At 37.2% G+C, this 22,034-nt stretch overlaps 1 protein-coding gene across 1 annotated transcript in view; it reads right to left on the bottom strand.

Annotated features, from left to right (window-relative positions):
• The window catches only part of dip2ca (disco-interacting protein 2 homolog Ca), a 93,310-nt gene that overhangs the window by 43,966 nt on the left and 27,310 nt on the right, over positions 1-22,034 (bottom strand). The window contains 2 exon segments of the mRNA XM_043226721.1: positions 816-923; positions 4,271-4,342. Coding sequence (XP_043082656.1) covers positions 816-923; positions 4,271-4,342 — 180 coding nt within the window.

Raw genomic sequence — 22,034 nt, 5'->3', positions numbered from 1 at the left:
TAAGACGGCGCTTGACTGAACCATAGGGATTTGATTGCAGTTGATGATATAATTACTTCATTTAAATTTTTCCGCATCTTTGTGGCCTTGATGACATCACCAGAAGAGGGAAGTGGCTTCATAGGATAAGAATGTGACAATAAGAGCAGGGGCATTTATTAAAAACATAATTACTGTAAATTTTGATTCCATGTTATCGCCCGGTATGTGCTGTTCAGCATTGCTAAAAAATGCAAAAATAAATAAACTTGCCTCAAACCTACCATAAATCATAAAACCTTATTCCGTAACGAAAAGCTCGATAAACGCTGCATCTCATGATTACTAAATCCCTATTTTTTAATCTTTCATCTCTCTATTTTTGAATGCTGTCTAAAGAACATACAGAGACATGGCAGAGACAGATGCAGTTTTAATATGCACAGCTTATAGCAGATAAATCTCTCCCACGTACATATCATATGTCAATATTTGTATATTCGCCCAGAGGGAGGAGACCAGTGACATATTCAGGGATAAACAAATCCATAATCTGACACACAAACACACATATTTATACTAACACTTTATGGATAAATCTAATGCATTTATACCATTATGATTTAAAATAAAAGTAATTGATATCCAGATGTGAAAGATTTATTAAACATTCAAGGATTCCTTGATATTATGAGCCCAGAATACTCAAAGTGAAGATACATTTTTACAGAATGAATCCCTTTGATCTGATCTGTTACCTTTTTCTCTTGTTTACTTATTACCGTTATTGTGGCAGCTCTATTTCCCATCATTCCGGTGTAAGAATCATGACTCACCTGATCTGTAACGTTCATCACGGGTGCCGGAGGAGCGTCTACGGTGGTATCGTGAAGCAGAGGGTGCCATGGGCGGCCGGCGTTCGAGGGCCATGGATGCCTCCAGCCCTAAAAGATACAGAGAGAGCATGAGAGGGACGATTAGATGTCTCTGCCAGGCACTCATTTATTACATATCCACTTCATTGATCTCTTCCTGTAACACTCTCTCTCACAGATAGGCTAAGAGATACCCTCATTTGTTCTCATTTTAATCAGCGCTTTCTTCTTTCAATTTCTCATTGCCCATCTACTTTCTTGTCTCGTTCAAAGTTCATGTAGCTTTTCTTTCTAACATATTGCCATCACTTTTTACAATTCGCAATTCTGACTTTTTCCTCAGAATCGTCAGATATAAACTTTTATATAAGCAACTGTGCGTTATAAAGGCAGAATAAAGGCAGTTCTCAGTTTTTGAAAGTTTATTTTTCATATCACTTTTCATAAACTCGCAATTCAGATTTTTTGTTCTTTAAATTGCAAGTTTATATCGACTTTTGGAAAGACAGAATCGCGATAAAAGTCCGAATTGCAAGATATAAACTCGTAATTTAAAAAAAACAAGTAAGAAGTACGACTCACAAGTAAGATTCGCAAATGCAACACAAACACTAAAAATGAGCAATCCAAAAAACAAAACAAAACAGATACTTTGATGCTTGATTTCATTTGGTTGGAAGTGTACAATTAAATAACAAAATAAAACAATGCAAAAAATTCTGCTGAGTTTTGTGGCTGCCGATTCCATGTGAGCCGTATATAGACGATCCATATCTGCCAGTATGTCAATGCCAATGCCGCCCTGATTGAAAAAAGATAGAATATTTAATTCCAGGCACACACAGCACCGATTGGTCGGCTATGACTCATATCAATGGCTCTTGTGATGAGCCAGCTCTGTTCTCTTCTGTTGTTCTTTGTTGTCTTGGATTCAGAGCGGAGAGCTTAGAACCACTCTGCTCCTCCTGGCAGATTTTAGGACACGTGAGACAGCCCAGGTTGCGCTCGGCGTTGCAGCCAAGAGCTCTGCGTGCAGGCCGGAGAAATCAATTTTGGCCCCGTGCTGACATAGCCTAAGACACCAGCGGGTGGATTTATTCATTCAATAAGGCAGAAGGTGAGACAGCAGGTTAAGTCAGAATCATGCACCAGCTCATGCAGCGGAGGATGTGATGGTGCATTTCTGACTCAAGTACAATGAACGCGCAGTCTTCCTCCTACTAAAAAGCCGAGGGTTAACAGTCACCGATCAATACTGATTGAGTTAACATCTAAGTACAGCTGTCATTCAGTCGAAGGCAGCCACGGAGACAAACTCTGTTCTGGTAACCGGATGCTCTTAAAAACTAGAAAACACACACACACACACACACACACACAATTTGAGGAAGGTGTCACTGTGCCACGTTCCCTTGCTGCTCCAATACATAAAACGACTGATCATTAAACACAAGATCATGCCATTACGGGTCTGTTAAATAACATCAGTTCCCACAGGAATGGAGGCGTCGCGTTGAGTCTGGCGCATGCCGCTCTTCACGCCACGGTCTACTATACATGCTTTGTGCCCGAGCATGATGTCATTTTTTTTTTTGTTCACCGGGAGCCAGACTGGGAACATGCGGGCTGCCTGTTGCTATGGCAACAGAAGCCGTGCTAATCAACAATGCAGCCAGACACACCGAGCACAAATCTGAGACCTTTAAAAGTTACATAAATTCTCACCAAACTATAAAAACTGCTCCAACTGTATTGGTAGGGCTGGGCGATACAGCTGAAAATATAATAACTTAATATTTTTTTAACCAATTGAAGAAATATAACTTTAAAATATAAACACTAACAAAGTTTGTTTTACATATGCACAATAAATATTATAAATGCACAAAATTTATTTTCAATTTAATTTTAAATTGTATGAAAATCATGTTTATTTATATGCACTATATAAAAAACTATTCTAGTGAAAGGCTATATTTAAATATTTATTGATACATTTTACAAGCATTTCATAAATAATTTTAAGTGATGTAATTATATGAATCATTAAATTAGACTTTTCGAGTCGCTGAACGGATTTGAAATATATGGAACACACTCATAGTTTCAAATCAAAAAGCAAGCAGAGATTAAAAAACTTGTCTATATATTGTCCTAAATATATATATATATATATATATATATATATACACACACACACACACACACACACACACACACACATATATATATATATATATATATATACACATATACAACTGTAAAAGAGAAGAAATCACCTCATCTGGAAAAAAGCACAGTTCTACACAAAATATTCTTTTACACCAAGCAATTACTCTATCGAGCTCTTCATTTTAATGATGCCGGTGTGCTTTTAAAGACAGATGCCATCTGAAGTCGGAGACGCTTGATCAGCACTGACTCCATGCATTTTATTGATAGTCTAAATGCAAAGTATTTATGTTAAGTGCACTTAAACGAGTGACCGGAGTGATCAACCGAGGAATCCCTCATTGAAAAGCAACTCTGAACATTTGATTTTTTCCCCAACTAATATTCATAAGATGGGGTTGTTTCAGTTCAATGAAATGAGAGAAAAAACTTCTAAGCACCTTTTATGAAGCTCTTGAGAAGAGCTTAGAGGAGCCTCTTAATTCTGGTGCCTACAGTCACTTATCAGCTCATTTTAAAGCAGCGCTGAAGAAAAAGCGGGCAAATAGACTGATTAAGTCTGGAGTCGGCCTGGGTTATGGATGGCCTTGCTTTCCAAATAAGATTTACACTGGAGTAAAGAGACCAAATAGAGCTGTTGGAGCTTCAGACTTTAAGGCTACATTTAGACTGTCAACCAACTCTAATTTGTTAAACTCAATATATAAAATACATTTTTATTCATCTGAGTTGGGCAACTTTTGAATGTCTCTAAATCAGATACCCGATCATCTAACCATTCATATTATTACTCATACTTAGTGTTAGGGACGATAACAAACCTCTAAGTGCTACGAACATTAACGATATTTCAAATCATGTACATTCTCTAAGCTTCCTGCCTGTCAAATAATAAAATGGGCATTTAAATCCCATAAGCCTGCATAAAGGTAGATATAAAGGTATGCAACCTTACCATCCGCATAGTAATGCAGTCTAGGATGCCCTACAAAAGTGATTGCTCGTTTAAGTACGAGAGAACGACTGTGAAATCCATCTGTTGAGACCTTAATGCCTAGAATATTAGCCCACAGGAAACAGATTCCCATTGCAGGTTTTTAGGATCTGTTTAAATGAGAGAAAAGAAGGCAAACCCATCTGCTGTAGAAAAGCTGGTTCTGTCAGCTGTTTAAACCTGTGCAAATGCAAAAATCTGTGTGTACAAACGCACCCTGTGACCTTTTAAATGCGAAGAGGAGGCTTACCTGGAGGTTGTGGCAGATACGCCCCGAGCAGTTTTGACCTCTTCTTCTCATATCCCTTCTGAGTGATGTCGCCTGCAAGAAAAAGAGAGCGTAAAAAATGTGCAAACTGCCTTTATGAACATAAAAAACGAGTAATTTACAATGGGCTCTTCGCTCGATTGTAGAGTGACACCACACTTCCTGAATATTCAGGATGTCCATTTTTGGTATGGAAAATTTGTTGCGAAAATTGTGTTTTTGGACGGATCTTTGAAGAAACCATCCGGACGGTGTGGGTGACGGAGAGCACATCCTGCAATGATTAATGTAAGAAGGTTTTGTGACTTGTCACAAAGCATTAGGGAACTGGGCCGTCACATTTGCGTGGAAATTAAGAAAAGATCTGGTGCATAACGAGAGCATGGCGGAAACTCGACGAGTGACAGAATAACTAAATGAGAAAGCAACGATAAATCGATAGTTCTGTTACGAAACCTAGCGGGCCGCCTTGCAGCTGCATTTTAAGGCAGAATACTGAATGAAATTAAAACAGATTTCTGACCAAACATCATGCATACAGCACTGTTATATAGCATGAGCAGAACAAACAAATGATTCATGTTGCTAAGCTAACAACATAATACATCTAAGCACTAAAATACACAACCGCACATAATACAAAACATGACATTGCAATTATGATACTTTTTGGTACTTAATACGATTTTGTAATCGCAATTATAATACGGACCCATTCAAAGTGGCAATTAATCGTTTAATGTCAACTTATGTTATTCTGCCTGCTTAAGATGTTTTTTTTCAGGTTATAAGGTTTTTTCCATTGCTTTAATTTTAGTTTTAGTATAACTTTATAATACCATTCATAGTTTTGCTTTTCATTTACAGAATAAACCAATCCAATGTATTAAGTGTTTTCAACTTATGTTCATGTAAAAGTATGGCATGCGGTTGCTTCAAACAATGGTGTAAGCATCATTCAGTGTAAATTGTGATAATCGGAATTAATAATCGTGATAACCATTTCAAGGGAGTAACTGACAATTATAGATTTTAGTCATAATCGTGCTGCCCTAGCACTTAATAAAATAAAAAGCATCCAGCTACTAAATATAACAGAATACATGACAATTTAATTTTGTTGAATTATTTTTGCAGCTGAATTAAAAGTATCCATCCATTATACCTAAAGATAATATTAAATATGCAATTTTTAATTAACATATTGAATTATTTATATTAAGACTTTCTTAATTATATCAATTACTTGTATTAATACTTATATTAATACTTTCTTAATTATATTAATTAATTATATTAATACTATATATAAATGAAATATATATTGTCATTCAAAAGTCTGGCTTCTGTAGTCTCTGAAGTATCTAGTGCTCACCAAGGCTGCATTTATTTGATTAAAAATACAGTAAAAATTAATATTATTACAACAGTTTTCTATTTAAATGTATTTAAAAATATAATTTATTCCTGTGAAGCAAAGCTGATTTTTCTGTAGTGCCACATGATCACACAACACAATTTTTTTTATTAAAGTGAAGTACATTTTAATTTGAAATACAAATTTTGTAGCTTTTTTGTGACTTGTAACAATTTAACAGACATATAATATAATATCACAAAAGTTTAACACAAATGAAGGATACATTCGATCTCATTTTTTAATAGTTAGGCCAAAATATGGTATCTTAAAAGTCAACATCACACTAACTTTTACTGGTGGCCATCAGATAACGTCGCCTTAAAATACAGTCTAGGTAGGCAGCAGAGTATGTTTTGGAACAAAGCTAATCTCGTCCGCCTCACCCTTGATGCCAGCATAATTATGTTCCCGCACGCTGTATGTGCTATACTCCTGTGATCTACTGAACATCTCCGATTTAGATTCTTGGAAGAACAGGAAAGAGTGACAGCGAAGGCCATTTTTCCCTAATGACCTCTTTAACGGCCCAATAAAAATGGCTGGGAGGCTAAAGGCTTGATGAGGAGGAGGATGAAGGGGGCTTTGGGATGAAAGAAAAGCAGAAGACGAAAAGGAAAAGGTTTTTTTTTTTTTAAACAGAGACTGGATGATTCATTTCCTCACACCCACTTGCCGCCAATCAAACTGCCTTATGTGGAGGTTTCTGCTCAGGAGATTCATAGCATTGAATGTCCTTATCTTGCTTACTTATTCTTTACTTCACACACACACACACACACACACACACTCTCTCTCTCGCCGTCTTTTTCTCTCCTTGTCCTTCCCCGAGGGACGAGTCCCTCATAAATTTTGACACCTCTGCCTAAGTCTGTAACCATTAAAAACAAGAAAAAAAAACACAAATGCAAACGATTCCGCCGTGAAGAGAGTGAAAACGAGGGCGGCGGGAATGACGGGCGGCTACCGGACAATCATCAACCAGGTGCGCGGCACGCCGCTGTTTAATCCGCTGGGGGTGTGACGTTGGCTACATTTCCCGCAGCTGCCGAAAACATGTCATACGAAACAAAGAGCAGCTGTCAGATTTGTTGGGTACACTGCCATCTCATATTTTCGAAAGAAATGCAACAGATGCACACACAAAATCACGATTTTGTATGGAAGATAACATTTTGCTAATTAGTAGCGTTTTCTATAGCAATCACACTTATTAGCGCTTATACCCGCGGGTGAGTTTTTGAACAAACCCCTAATGTGAAGAATTAGAACAACTTTTGGTGCATATCTCTCTTCGCTTTGTTTAAGCTACAAAAAAAACTTTAGAGGAACTTTTAGTTCTTCTCCATGAGCAATTTGATCTGTTGAAAGAGTGGTATGCACTTCCATGTTTCTACTGACAGATTTATATGACAACGGACTCCTCTAAAAAAAAAAAAAAAAAAAAAAAAAAAAACATCATGCACCTCCAAAGACAACAATCATCTCACATAGACGAAAACCACACGAACTGGCCAAAATCAACCTAGGAATACCACTCTCCAGATGGATAAGCGGACACTGTGGGTCTAAATAAAGTTTATATTACAGGCATCAATGCAAATCACTGCAAGCAGCCACATGTCTCATTTTCATTTGTAGAATTCTGGAAGGGTTTAAAATGCGCTAAATAATTAAGTAAATGGATTTTGAAGGCTGCATTTATTTGATCAAAAAAATATATTGTGAAATACTATTACAAATACTTTTCTAAACATACTTCATATGTTATTTATATCTATGGTGGGAAACCTGAATTCTGGGAACAGTTGGGAAGAGTTGTGCTGCTTAAAATTATTTCGGAAAATGTTATGCTTTTTATAATATTCTATGAACAATAAAACAAAAGTTTATAAACATCTGCATTTATTCAAAATCAAAATCTTTTGTAACCATATGGTTCTTTGCTATTACTCTTCACTGATTTAAAACATCCTCGCTGAACAAAACACTGCCCCCAACATTTGAGCGGTAGTGTATATTGTCACAAGAAAAAAAAATATTTGGAATAAATCCTGTTCACTTTAATGACATATTTATTTCATAATGCACCAGAAAAATCGTGGCCAGTATTAAATACGTTATCCAGCTCTATGTCAGACTTGTTCTTTATACTATAATCATTGTAGACTGGAATGGTGGATCCACCCTTCTGAAATTCCTTCAGAACAGACTCTGAGCTGAATGTAAAACAGTCCTGTGCTGCAGGCCGGTCTCCAAGAGATCCGATTACCCCACGTGTTTCTGGATGAGCTGACATCTGGATGTGACTACACTGAGAAAAAAAAAAAAAAAAAAAAAAAAAGCTCTATATGGTTCTCTATTCGGCTGAAAAACACTGAGCTAGCCTATGCTAACAGGCAAACGCATGTAACAAAACGGCTTCATTGCACTCAGTAAAAAGCGCGACAACAATGCAATTCTTGGTTTTTCATGAGAGCACAATGTAATTACATGTTACAGGTGGTGGAGCTTATGGCTCACAGTCTACAGGAAACCATCCTTTTTGCCTTTTCCACAACATAAACGTCTTAATAATGGGCTTGGGTGGAAGGAATCTGCCTCTATGGAAATCACAACCTCACAAGCAGAAATTCTCTTCTATTTATCTAAGAGGATTACGAGCTTGGAGAATATTTACAAGTCCTTCGCAGACCTTTCTAGGGCCTAGAGGAGCATGAGAAATTCGCCCGTCTAGTGTTATAGCGCGACACAAAAGCTGAAAGAAATTCTGCGTCGATCGGCGTAATACAACCCATCTTTAGCTCTAGCAAACAGAAGGTTTTTGAAGAGCGCAGAGCGAGGAATATGATGTCACAGGGCCGTGTTCCAAAAAGACAGGATATTGTGATGTCATTGGTTTCCTGTTTGGTGTGAGGCAGTATTCCACAGGGATCTAATCAGGCGGAGAGCCGAGGCGTCAGATGTGCTGTGATCATCTACTGTACCTGTGTTTGTGTGCGAGATTGTGTGAAGGGCAAAACCAGCGAGAGCAAATAAAACGTCCCCTGAATGTTTTTTGGAAAGTTAAAAATGTATGAACGTCACCGCACCAGATAATGAAATGTCACGGCCGGTGGCATTTATTTTAAAGAAAGATAGCACACTTTTCAAGAAAAATGTTCGCATAAAGATGTGATAAAAAAGCGGCTAATAGATTTATGGTTCATATTTGAGACGGCTAGGACACCAGTGTGAACTTGAAGAACTGACTTCACACGTTCAATTATAATCATCACGAGACCAGCTGGTTAAAATTAACTGCAAAAATTACTCAGGAATTAATTTTGGAAAACGATGATATCGTGTTATATAATGAAATTAAACTGCATACGTTTTACATTTTGATCAAAGTAAGGATGCACTGACATTAAAATACTGGCTGATAAATACTTTAACTAAATACATTCATTTTAAAAATCTACTGATTTACATGTGATAAATTTTAAGTGCACTATGAAAATTGGATACTTGCCAATAATTACATTTAATTTTGTTTGCACATGCAGCTATGCTATAAAATATTTAACAACATTTTTTGCTATACTGTTTTGTTTTATGCAATATGTGTGCACAAATTTATTTTCCCATTAAACACAATTGTATCTATAAACTCTATATAATTTACATATTATTATTAAATCTAATCTATTGTTAAATCTGGCCGATTGTTACTCCCATTATATTGTTTTTTCAACATGCTGTCCTAACAGTATATTAATATCTAATATTTCCATAAAAACATTGATATAATTAATTTTCCTATTCAATTGTTATGTCTCCCAAAATTCATAATAAACACACTTTTAGTCCTGGTGTCCTCTACAGTGGAATTAACTGAATGATGCCCTGTTTCATAACAGGAAGTCATGTTTGGATTGAAATTCCTGAGATGATTCCTGATGATGATTATCTAAATGACAATTACAAAATATAATCACATTTCCATAAAGATGCATAATTTTTCACTAAATTAATTTTAGACCTAGGAAAAGGTTTGGTCATGTTGAAACTTTCAAAGATTTTTCCAAAAAGCTCTGAATGTGCTCTGTACAGAACATTCAGGCTTAAAACTGTGACTTGTGAAGTCTCAGAGAAATCTACAAAAATATAATGTCTACTACAGAGGACAAAATTTCCTAGGTTTTATGAGGACACACACACACATTTTGGGACTGCTGTACGAAAAAACTCAGAACAAAGGGCATTTTTTAAAACGCATCACCCCTTAAACTCCTTGACCCTCTCCAATGACATCACTCCTTATATTTACACACCAACTGCCCGGTTCACCCACATCCATCCCACAGTGCACGTCAAAAAGTAACAATGAGCTATGTGTTTTACCCCTGAACAGCTGAACACAGATCCAATTACTAAACAAAGGGTGCGCCTGAAGGGCTAACTGCTATTTCTGACAGTTAAAACCGTTGTCTGATGTGGAAACAACGCAGTCAACATGTTTTTCTTAGCCTGTATATCCTCATGGGAGGAGGGATATCAGAAAACTGCTGAGCCATGGTCTCTCCAGCGCGCTGGTAATGAACCTCCCAATCAATGAGAGTTTCACTCAACTGACTCAAACCTCTCTAATAAAACAAAAAACGCACTGAACGATTCACTTGTGGCAATGAAGGCCGGTCGAATCTTTCTAAACCCTCCTGCGAAGCCAGGTATTCCAGCCATGCGAGAGCCTCACAGCTCTGAGGAGGAGAAGGTACATTAGCGCTTGGCCTTTCTCGATGAATAAACCATTCTTAAATTGAAATATGTCTCTCCCTAGAGGAAATACTCTTCCCTTGACCCCTCTGTAGAAGCTCGGCGATAAGGCCGCAAGCGGGAGAGAAGTGTCGATATCAACAAGCTGCAAACATTAAAAAAAAAAAAAAAGATAACAGGAAGCGCAGCACACTGACACAAAAGGCCGATGTGGACGGTTTCAGTTGCGATAGGTCTTATCTGATCAGATACATCGGGACTCTTTTTCCCCAACAGAATCATCCAGAGCACACAACATAAAAATAAAGGCTGAGAGACTGTCACAAAGCAGGTTTTCTTATTGTATTACGGGGAATTGGCTCATATTACCATGTTTATTCAGGTATAATATTCACGGCGATAAACGCATCACTCCTTGAGGTGATGGAACACTTGTAGTCATGGGAGAACAGGTAACTATGGCGACTGTTGGGGAAAGCGAGAGTCAGCAAACACCCGAGTGATAATTCTCCATTAGTCTCACAGATTATTGAATCCACTGAGGCCTTAACGAAAGCTCGTGCAAGCTCACTTGTTTCCGGAACGCGTCTTCATAGAATCGAAATGTTAACGGAGGAAATTGAACCAGCATGATTTCATGCAGCAGTTCAGTGGAGCAGGAGTCTGATACTCTGCTATTCATTATATAGAGGGGACCAGGTTGTTGTTTACCTTTATCACTTCCTTGTACTGTGACAAGCCTGAAAACTTGTCTGAATTAGATTAAAATCGCATATGCTAATGCTATACGCAGTAGCCCTGCTCGTTTGGGTGACAAAGGTTTGAATCTAGCCAGTGTGCACATCAGTGAAAGGAGAAGAGCAGGTCATTATAATGCCTGGAAAGTAGAGATGCATACTGTCCACTGATAAAGTATTATATGTGTACTGTCCACCAATAATTGGACAAAAAGCACAAAAATTCTATATTATTGTGTCTAAATAAATAAAATATAATACAATAAAAATTAATAAACAACTATTACTTACAAACATACAATATAAACTTTTTAAATGTTTAAATTTATACATTTTCTATATATATATACCATATATGCTACGCATAATTTTATTAAAATTAATTAATTACCTATTAATTATATATACACACATATATACAATTTTGAAAAATACATTATTAGTATTATAAACTCAGATTTTGTTTCACAGTTCTAAATTTAAATATCATTTCTGCCAATATAAACAAGTTCCGAGTTCGTAGCTGGCAACTCTTTTTTTCTCCAAATTTTGAATTAACATCTTACTTCGGCCACAGTTAAAACTGTGAGATTTAAAAAAAAACAGTAAAGTAAAAAGACAACTACTTTGCTTTTTTTTGCTTTTTTATTCCATTAAGGAAACAAGCTTATATAGATTAAATGTTGCAAAAATATACATCAGTGCTTCCCACACATCTGGGCAGGCCCAAGTATATTTGGTGACACAGTATTATTATTATTATCCTATTACACTTGTTTTTATCAGCCAGAGAAACCATTCGTGATCGATTAACAAGTGGAAAATCTCCGCTCGCCCTACGCGTTTCGTATTGCTTGTTCTGACAGACGATCTCCAGTGTTTCCCATGATTTATTTGTGGCTGACCGCAACAATCACCGCACGTGGCCATCAGCTCCCGCGACTCACATGAGCGTGACTGCGGCGCTAAATTTAGCAACTTTCAGGTACATATTGATAAAAAACCTTAGCTGATTCCGTTGAAAGATGTCTCCAGCGCTGCCCCGCGAGAGCGAGGTCTGAATGCCCCATTTGTATTACAGCCTACAACCGTTTATAGAGTCTGAAGTGACAAAATCAGTCTGAACGCAAACTTGACGCAGCGATGTCCTAAATATGCAAAAAAAATGTGACCTCACCTGCCGCCACAAAATCCTGCGAGAAGCACTGTATACATACATACTATTTATATATTTAAATACATTAACATAATGTATCAAACCAGAAACAAGCACTAATGAACGTAAATGAGGTTCATTTTATTTTTCATGACTTGAAATTCATATGCGTATGGAAAAAGCGCTATCATCACGGCACCAGTGGCCTGAAGAGAACTGCTAATCACTGAGAGCTATTCGGACAGAGATGGAAACCCTTGTCCACTCGACTAATAAAGACACAGTGCTTCATTTATCCTGCTGCCGGACAACCTGATGCTCTGTTGAGTGATTTGCTGGCTTTGGAACGGAGGCAGATGAAATAACAATCAGTCCCAGCGCACTGCTGGAGCTCTAAACACAGATGTGGCAGGGAAAAAAAGACCAATAGACTTACCACGTCCCACATGCCAGACTCTTTCAACCGCACTCCTAAAGGTACCGTATGTGAAAATTAAAAATGAAGTAACAGATCATTGGGAGTAAGTGGGTCCAATTCAATTAACCAACACCCCAAAATCCACTGCTTTTCAACCCCCCCCCCCATATTTATGCACTACAAAAGCTGGAGATTTGCATATTACACTTAAGATACTTTAAAAAGAAGTGGCTTTGGGTGGAACCGCTAGCCATTTGTGGGTCAATAAAGTGGTCTGACTCTGTGTAAAGCCCTTTTTAAATCTGGGTCCACTGAGTCACTCTACTACAGCATAAATCCGCAGCCTAAAGCTCTTACTCTACATACTGTACCATTCAGCTCAGTATCAGAGCTTAACACTCAGCTCAGGGTCAAAGAGAAGTGCTTAACTTAGAATCAGACTCTAATAATCAACCCGGGATAAGGCTGGAGTATTCAAATAAGAGGTAGTCTGCAACAAACCAGAGTCAAGATAGTATTCTGAAGTCAGACTGTAATTATCAACTATATCATTAATGAACCAGCCCGTAATGATTAGATCAAACTCATACTGTCATAAATCATCTCAGAGTCAGATTAGAGACGCAACGATATTAAAATTCTAGCCAATGCCGATAATTATTATAATTTCAAGTGATGTCATTACCAGATAAACAGCAGATATAAAAATTTTACATTAAACTATGGTGCGTTAAATCAGCGACCAGTGACAGTAAAATCATTTAGAATGTCACAAAAGATTTCTACTGCAAATAAACCCTGTTCTTTTGAAGTTTATATTTAATCAGCCAATCGGCATATTAGAGTGATTTCTGAAGGATAATTTTACTTTTAAGATAAATTAATTGATATTTTCAAAATACATTTTAATAAAAATTTTAAAATACATCCAAGTTTTTGCTTACATGTGAATATAAATGTATATATAAATACAAACACATGCATATATGTATTTAAAAAAATATGTGTATATACGGTATATGTGTGTGATATATTTCAAATAAATAGTATATCAACATTTAAACATATTTAAAAATCTACCACATACTTAAATGTTACATGGTACATGCTTGTGTTTAAATACAGCAGTTTTACATTTAGCATGTATGACAATTTTTTTTTCATATTCAATAACAACAAACACAACAAAATGTCAAACGCTGGCAGATAACCAATATGGCACAAATAAACTGTGCATCCACAAATCTGTAATAATCAACTAAGAATCATCAGACCATAATGATCAGCCCAGGTTTGCATCTCTCATCAGTGCAAAGAAGCAGCGCTGAAATATTGCCACCTGTTTTTTAGCATCTGTCTGTGACAGCGTGGGAAGGAAGAAGAGCGACTGCCATCTCGATGTGCTCGACCTTGCGCAAGAACCTTCTCTCATCAAATAGACAGGACATGATCCCAGCTAGCCGTTCTGAGTATTTTATGCTTGCCCCCTGGGCTCAACAAGGCTGTCGATGAGAACGCGAGACCCCTGCGGACCCAAACGCACACACCAATGAGAGGCGTAACAGAAACGCGTAGCTTCAACCGAGAGCGTCACATTAACTGTCAGCGGCTGTCACTCTCCCTTGGTTTCGCGTGTACTTTTGATTGATTGTGAACGAGCGAACAGCGAGCGGGTTTGAATATTAACATTTAAATACATGACATACGCAAAAAAAAAAACGCCACTTTGATTTTATTTAGTCGGTTTTGACTTCACATGCAATTTTTTAATGGCCTTTTCAACACAGGTGAGTTTTCAAAACTGGTTATAAGGAAAAACCTCTTCCTCTCGGTAAACATTTTGGCTTTTTTCCGGGAGATGGGAGAGAGGGGGGGTGTTCGTGTCTGATGCTCATTTGCATTTAGATTAGCTGGTTAAAATGACAGGCTCCCTACGGTGGGCCTTTCCAAAATCACTTTTACTCTGAGGAGAATCCTGACCAACCATGTCAATGGCTGCCGCATCGATAAGATGACAGGAATAACTCTGAAGTAAATCGATCCAAATCCTGTTCTGTGTGGTGAATTACACAGGCAGCTGTGGCCACAGAACAGATGAAAGTTCAGAGAAACTATAAACCCCTGCTATGATGTGACGTTTGACAATATCAGCATTCAAATGAATTGAAAAGTCCTCATCAGTTGAGCCGAATGAGGTCTCCCCATTTGATCTCAAACTGCGACACAAAATAAACTGATTTAAAGATGTGTCAACAGTGTGATTAAAAGTAATGGAAAAAATAAAAACTTTCCAAGCTTTCCAAATAGTCTTTTCTACCGACAAGTGAATGTACCTGGTCTGTTTTTTTTTGTTAGGCAGGTTATGATAAATTGGGACTGGAGTGATGCTTCAAAAGTGACGCAAAAGCATTATTAAAGTATCGTGGAAGTGGTATGAGCTGTTCATGGTAGGTCATAGAACTAGCAAAAGAGTCAAATATTTTCTGTGAATCAGCTGAATTGAGTTCGGTTCACAAAACCTGTCAATTTTGTAAATGGGAGTTATTGAATTTATTAAAATAAATCTTATTCAAAAGAGAAAAAAAAACGCTACATCTCTAACAGACAAGCAAGCAGATGTTAATGGCTTAAATTAAATTTAAAAATTCCCACAATTTTGTGTTCCTTTTTATTTATTAAAACACATTCCAAGGATTTAGGACAGTTAAATATTTTCCATTTAACATTAATTCATCCAGTACAGCAAATTGCCTAGAAATGACATTTATTCAAATTACTACTAATATTTTGTAGAAATGAAATAAAACTGAACAATAAAAAATATATATATTAGACAACATTATAGCTAATTTACATTTCTTGAATTGCCTGGACAAAATAAAATAATTTTGAAAATACATTTTGAGTCAATAAATAATGCCAAAATTGAACGTATTACACCTAAAAACAATTACGCAGATTATTTTAAAGTAAAAAATGCTGCCTATGTAATGCACAAAGTTTTCCTAGCAGCATATAGTGGAGACAGACTGTCTAGCAGTATGTGTTCATGTGCTTTTGCACTGGAACCCGCAGTCAACAGCTTGCATGAATCTATCACAGCACAGAGGTAATCACACTGAGTGCATTCACAAATCACATCATGCCATTATTTGAGGTCCTCGTTTAGAATTCCATCTCTGTGTCTCTTTTGCAAATGCTCCGACGTAAATCAGCAGGCCTGCAAACAGAAGCTTTTAAGGAGGTGGTTCTATTCTGGACATATCGCCGTGACACATAATCAATTAGAAAAGAACTGCGAACACTTCGGGGATTCCATCCCACCCACCCCCTCTCTCCCCGTCCTGGGTCAGTGAGTGGTCCGTTGGCACAGAAAACCCATGTGCTTTTAGCCGGGCCTTTATAAACCCGACTCCCTGAATGCCACAGTGCGCTGTATTCTATTCAATCAAATGAAAATGCATTACCGAGAAGATTAATTCACTCCAGCCTTTGCGTTTGTCAAACTCACGGGAACAACTTTAAGAGCTCAATCTTCTTTTCAGTCGAGGGAAATAAATATATAAATGTTAGACTTAAGCAGTCTGTTAGGAGGTCTATGCTTGACAGGGGCAACAGTTGTAGTCACCATTAGGAGTCTAATAAAACCATTAATGTCAATTTTACTGTGTTAGAGATCAGAAACAGGAGGCGGATTCAGACGGGAGTTAAGGATTGCAGGACAAGACCAAACAAGACCACCACTGGTTATCAGCAGGTCTGTCATGATGCATTAGGAGAGAAAACCTTATTTAAAACCTCATTACGATGTGAAAATGATCATAAGAATGGCATTCAGCTTGAGAGCTCATTGTTGCTTCTTACCAAGATCTGAAATGAACTTTTTAATTAAAACTGAAGACCAAGCTCGATCAACAAGAAATTGGATTTTAAATAACTTCACGCAAAATGAAATGTCCTTAATCATTTACAGCTTCTGCCAAGGAATAATAAAAAATGCTGTCGTTTTTTATCTCACAATTCACAACTTTGTTTTTTTAGAATTCTGAGGTATAAACTAAAAAATGCAAACGTTAACTTTCAATTTCAAGATTTCTATGATGCAGTTCTCCAGCAGATCATAATTGCATGATATAAACTCATTTGCAATATGCTAACTTCATATCAAAGAAAAAAAACCTGAAGGAAAATATTCAAAATTGCACAAAAGTGTCACAATTGCCCTTTTTAAGTAGTCATTATCAAAGTGGTTTTGGACTCCACTGACTTTCATTTTGAGGTCAAAAACGAGAAAATCTCATTACCATATTTTTTTTTGTAGCGAACTATCCCTTTAAGTCTAAGCTTAAACTACGATCTGCTAATAACTCATAATACAGGTCTCTAAAGAACAACATGCAGACCAGAGCAGCCAGGACGAAACAGAAGCTGGCTATTGTTTTCTACAAGGATGTTGCTTTCAAAGGATGTTCTAGTGATGTAACCTCAGAGACAGCAGGTGAATGTGTCATGTTGTTTTATGAATTACAGATATAACAATAAAATGTCTATTTACACTCAGCAGACTGAGCTATAATAGAGTCTGGCACGCCAGACCCCGTCCCCACCAAACCAGTGAGTTCAAACCCCCATTTGGATAAAAGTCAACATTCATTTTATTCCCGCCAACACTCTTTGTAACCAAACAAATGACTCCAGGAGTACAACAGAGCTCTAATGGGTGAGAGGGAACATCAGGAGAGGATATTTCTGTCAGTGTGAAGGGTCTGCGAGGTGAGATCTAATCAAAGACAGAAGAATAATCATTTGACAAGCCGGACCATTATGAGAGCCAGGGATGAAGAAAAGGTCAGGCATTCGCTCGCGGCAGGAGGGCTGTGGAGGAGGGGAATCATGGTGATAAGTGGACGCAATTGGCCCATTCTTCGACTACCGGATCTTTGGACCTCTGGACTATTTGAAATTAAACTCTAAAACACACTTTTTTATGTTTGGCTGAAAACTATAGACCCGTTTCCACCACAGGAACTTTCCCCGGGAACGAGGAACTTTGGCCCGGTACTTCTTTGTTTCCACCGCAGGAACCAGGATCTAAATTAAGTTTTGAGCAAAGATTTGCACTTCAAAAAGTCCCTGCTCAAGAGGTAGTATTTTTTTTTTTTTTTAAAGGCTGGACTTGGGCACTAAACAAGCTGACTGGTTCAGCTCATGAATTTCAGCCACCATGTATTCCCATATTTTTTGGAAATATTAGTGTTTTCACAGAAATATTACTGTGCAATAAAATGTTGTTTTTACGAGTATTTCAGACAAGAATGTAGCCGTTTAAAACTCAAATCTCCAGTTTATTTATAAAGACTAATTGAAAATGTTTTTGGAGACACGTGCTCCACGAGATGCTCATGCTTCCTGCTGAGATCAGTCTCAACTCGGCTAGTGCTTCTGACGTTCTTTACTGGCTCTGATGTCTCTGTTGTGTGTAAACATAGGATATAAACATAGGAGAAATCTTTCACGCTCCCTCAAAATTCCTGTGGATTTCTACTAAAATTGGAAACCGGACTTCATCCGTGACTTAACGGCAAAAGTTACTGCATTTCAAGGCTAATTTCACATTTAGCATCTTATATACATTCCATAGACACACATAAAAGAATAATAATTGAATCGTTTTTATGAATAAATAAAAATGCACGTTTCCTTGTTTCACATGCTCGTGACACGAGTGAGAAGTGAAGGGGGAACAGCTGAGCCGGGTCACAACTAACTGCCTCTCTGATTCCTGAGATTCACGTCTTTTCATGATGGAGGGCTGGCGACATCAAAGCCCTCCACAAGTTTCCATGGAGATGCCTCTTGTCATCTTGGATGGCTTCTATCACGGCTGGCTCTTATATGTGCTGGATAAACAAGAGCAGTCGTCAGAAGCACGAGACTGGGTGGAGGAATCAGGGTGACTGTCTCTTGCTGATTTTACTGATACACATATTAGCTGCTAATTAGTATGCATATTACTAGAATATTAACCATTTATTACTGATAATTATGCACATAATGATGTCTTATTCTACATTCCTAATGCTACCAAATACCTAAATTTAACAACTACCTTACTAACTATTAATAAGCAGCAAATTAACAATTTATTGAGGGAAATTGTTAATAGTTAATAAGTGCTAGCTATTCTAAAGTGTTACCAATCTGGTATTCAAAACTGTTTTATCGGGTTTGTATGAGACATTCTGTCTCAACATTTCAACATCTCAACATTTCTGACAAATGATTAACGGCGTTCAAAATAAACGTTATTATGAAACCTTTTATTATAATGAATTTTATTATTATAAAAGTTACATGTGTGCTGTGTATATTTATTATGTGTATATATAAATAGACATGCATGTATATATTTTAGAAAAATAGATTATCTTTATATATGAATACGTTTAATTATAATTAATATAAATATAGGCATATAAATACACATATAAATATTTTTTAAATATACAGGATATGTGTGTATTTATATTGCACTCACAAAATAAATATGCACACACACAACACACATATTTTATATACAAAATCTTTTATTTTGTATGCGATTAACCGTTTGACAGCACTGCAAATGTTTTGATTAGTTAAAACTTAATTTAACAGTGTTATTAAATTATTATTATTTTATGATATATCATATGAGTTTCAGATGACAGCCAAGGTAATCTAAAATGTAAAAATCGGAGAAATTAGCAATTCCCACAGTTAATTACTTAACACAGACTGATACCGAAATTAAAATGCGCGTTGTTTTTTTAAAACAAAACTAGGTCAGAAACGCATACAATCCTCTTCTTGTCATATCCAAGCCAGCTAATTAAACTAACACAGTCTTCTCAGCCCTTAATTACACTGTGTGAATCAGCACGCCGCTGATATCTGTCAATCAACAGGTGTAAACAGCTTCAGTAAATCAAGAGGATTGCACTTCAATTCACTTACTGACTGCAGCGAGGAGGACAGTCTCAGCCTGTCATACGGATACAGGGTGACCTTGACAGGCTTTAGCTCAAGCCTGCGGGCCCCGCTGATCCTCTGAGCGGCTCACACACACGCACACACACACACACACACACAGAGCAAACGCTCGACGTGAAAACACATAGTGAATATGAAAACGCTCAGCTCTCTGAGGGTCTCAGTATCCATGGTGAATCAGAGCATTACCTAACTCCCTCTGAAGTAGGCTGACGGAGTCTGAGCTGCATCAACCGTCTGAAATCGGCATCTGCACAGCACGCGGAATGTTAATCGCCTCGCTCTCCGTGACGTGATGGACGTGGATGTCATACGTAAAAACATCAGAAAGGCAAACCCTGCACCATGATTAGAGTCATCATATTACAGCATATTCAAAAGATAGATCTTTTCTAACGATATGTCTATCACGTTTTATCAATTTAACACATCCTTGTTAAATACGACTATTCGTTTCTAAAGGAAAAGTAGAATTTTCAGCATTACTCCAGTATTACATAATTCTTTAGAAATAATTGTAATATGCTGATTTGCTGCTCAAGAAACATTTATTATTATTACATTAAATTTTTTCTAACAACATAAATGTCTCTACTGTCACTTATTAGCAATTTAATGCATTCTTGCTATAAAAAAAAAGAATTTTTAATAGTTAAAAAAATATGTGTGTGAGGATATGTATATTGGGAAACAATTAATCTTTAAAGCTTTTGTTTATATGTGTGTGTAATTATATATGTGTGTGTGTGTGCGTACTGCGTAAAATTGTATTATGGTATATATAAAAGACACACATGCACGCATTTATTTTAAAAGTGTATATATTTATACTATATATATATATATATATATATATATAATGGGTGTTTTCAATAAGGTTTATCGTCAAATCTTGTTTTGTACCTCTCGGTTTCTTGAAACAACTTTTATGTTTAGAACAACATGAGGGTTGGTAAACAAAATGTTACCTATCTTACCTATTATCTATTTTTTATCTCTTTAAAGGCCTTTAAATCAGCGGCCAGGCTTTTTCACTTCAACGTGTAACTCACAGGTGTTCCTAACGACTGCGAGACAGCCAAGACTAATGGAATCAATTAATACAGCAGACAGAGTCCGGCCTAGCGGCACACACCTCTCCTCGGCATCAAAAGCTGCCAGAAAAACAGAGCGAGTGAAAGAGGGAGTGATGAAGATATCATGATATCAGGACAAAAGCACTCAAATGTGAAGCCTAGGCCTCTCTGAGCAGTTCTGGGCTGTTTACTACCTCAAATGGCCATAAAACAAACTCCCAGAAGGCTTTTCTTCCTTTTTCCCTGGCAACGTCCGATAACCTGCGCCAGAGTCCACTGGTTTATGCCTGGAATACGCCACTGCTCTTATACAGCCACCACACGTCTCCCCAACGACAGCCGCTCATCTATAATTCAGCGGCTGAAATTTTTTGACCTGTTGGATTATTTAAGCATGGCACATTTCTCAGGCTGTGGACCCTGTGATCCCAAAATGTCACTTTGTCGCCTGTACGGTCCAGGGAATCTTGGGGGAACTGGGGCAGGATGGGCCGGCAGTCGCACATGTTAAGGTGAAGTACAGCTTGAACATGCTGGATGGCTCCTCTAAAACAGAATCAGAGGTGTAGCGCTGAAATAAAGCAATGCAGGCACTATAATGCATGTATGCATGTGTGTTTCAGCACTGAGGATGGTGCTCCGGGACATTTCATTTACAGCCATATCAATCTTTTAACAGTTGTGTCTGCGTGTGCGCAGAAGGTCTGGACCACAGGCTTCGAGATCGGCTGATGCCTCAAATTTAGGTCACGTTCACTTTATAGTGAGACGCAACATAAAACCAAAAAAGTCAGCAAAAAAGCTAAGATGCAGTTAGTACTACGAGTTGTTTCTTGCTGGTAAGTTGGCTCATTTCACACCCCCTACATGTGAGTGAGATTGAAATAGTTAAAGATGGGAATTTTAATAGCATGCACCTCTTGAGGCGGGAAGTTTTATTAATTTCTATAAATCAGTTACTTTAAAATATCAATGCATAAGTTTAAAAAAGATCAGCAAGTTAATTGATTTATTAATTTGAAAATGTTTAATGTTCAAAAAAAGTAAGCAAATAATTTGTTAAACATTTTAAGTAAATTGTGTTCGTTTAGTTATGCCTCTATAGATGATATATTGTTATTGTTTTTTTTTTTAATCCAAGCTGTCACTGGA

Source organism: Puntigrus tetrazona, chromosome 24, assembly GCF_018831695.1.
Source record: "Puntigrus tetrazona isolate hp1 chromosome 24, ASM1883169v1, whole genome shotgun sequence".
Lineage (NCBI taxonomy): Eukaryota > Metazoa > Chordata > Actinopteri > Cypriniformes > Cyprinidae > Puntigrus > Puntigrus tetrazona.
This window is presented reverse-complemented; position numbering and strand designations above follow the sequence as displayed.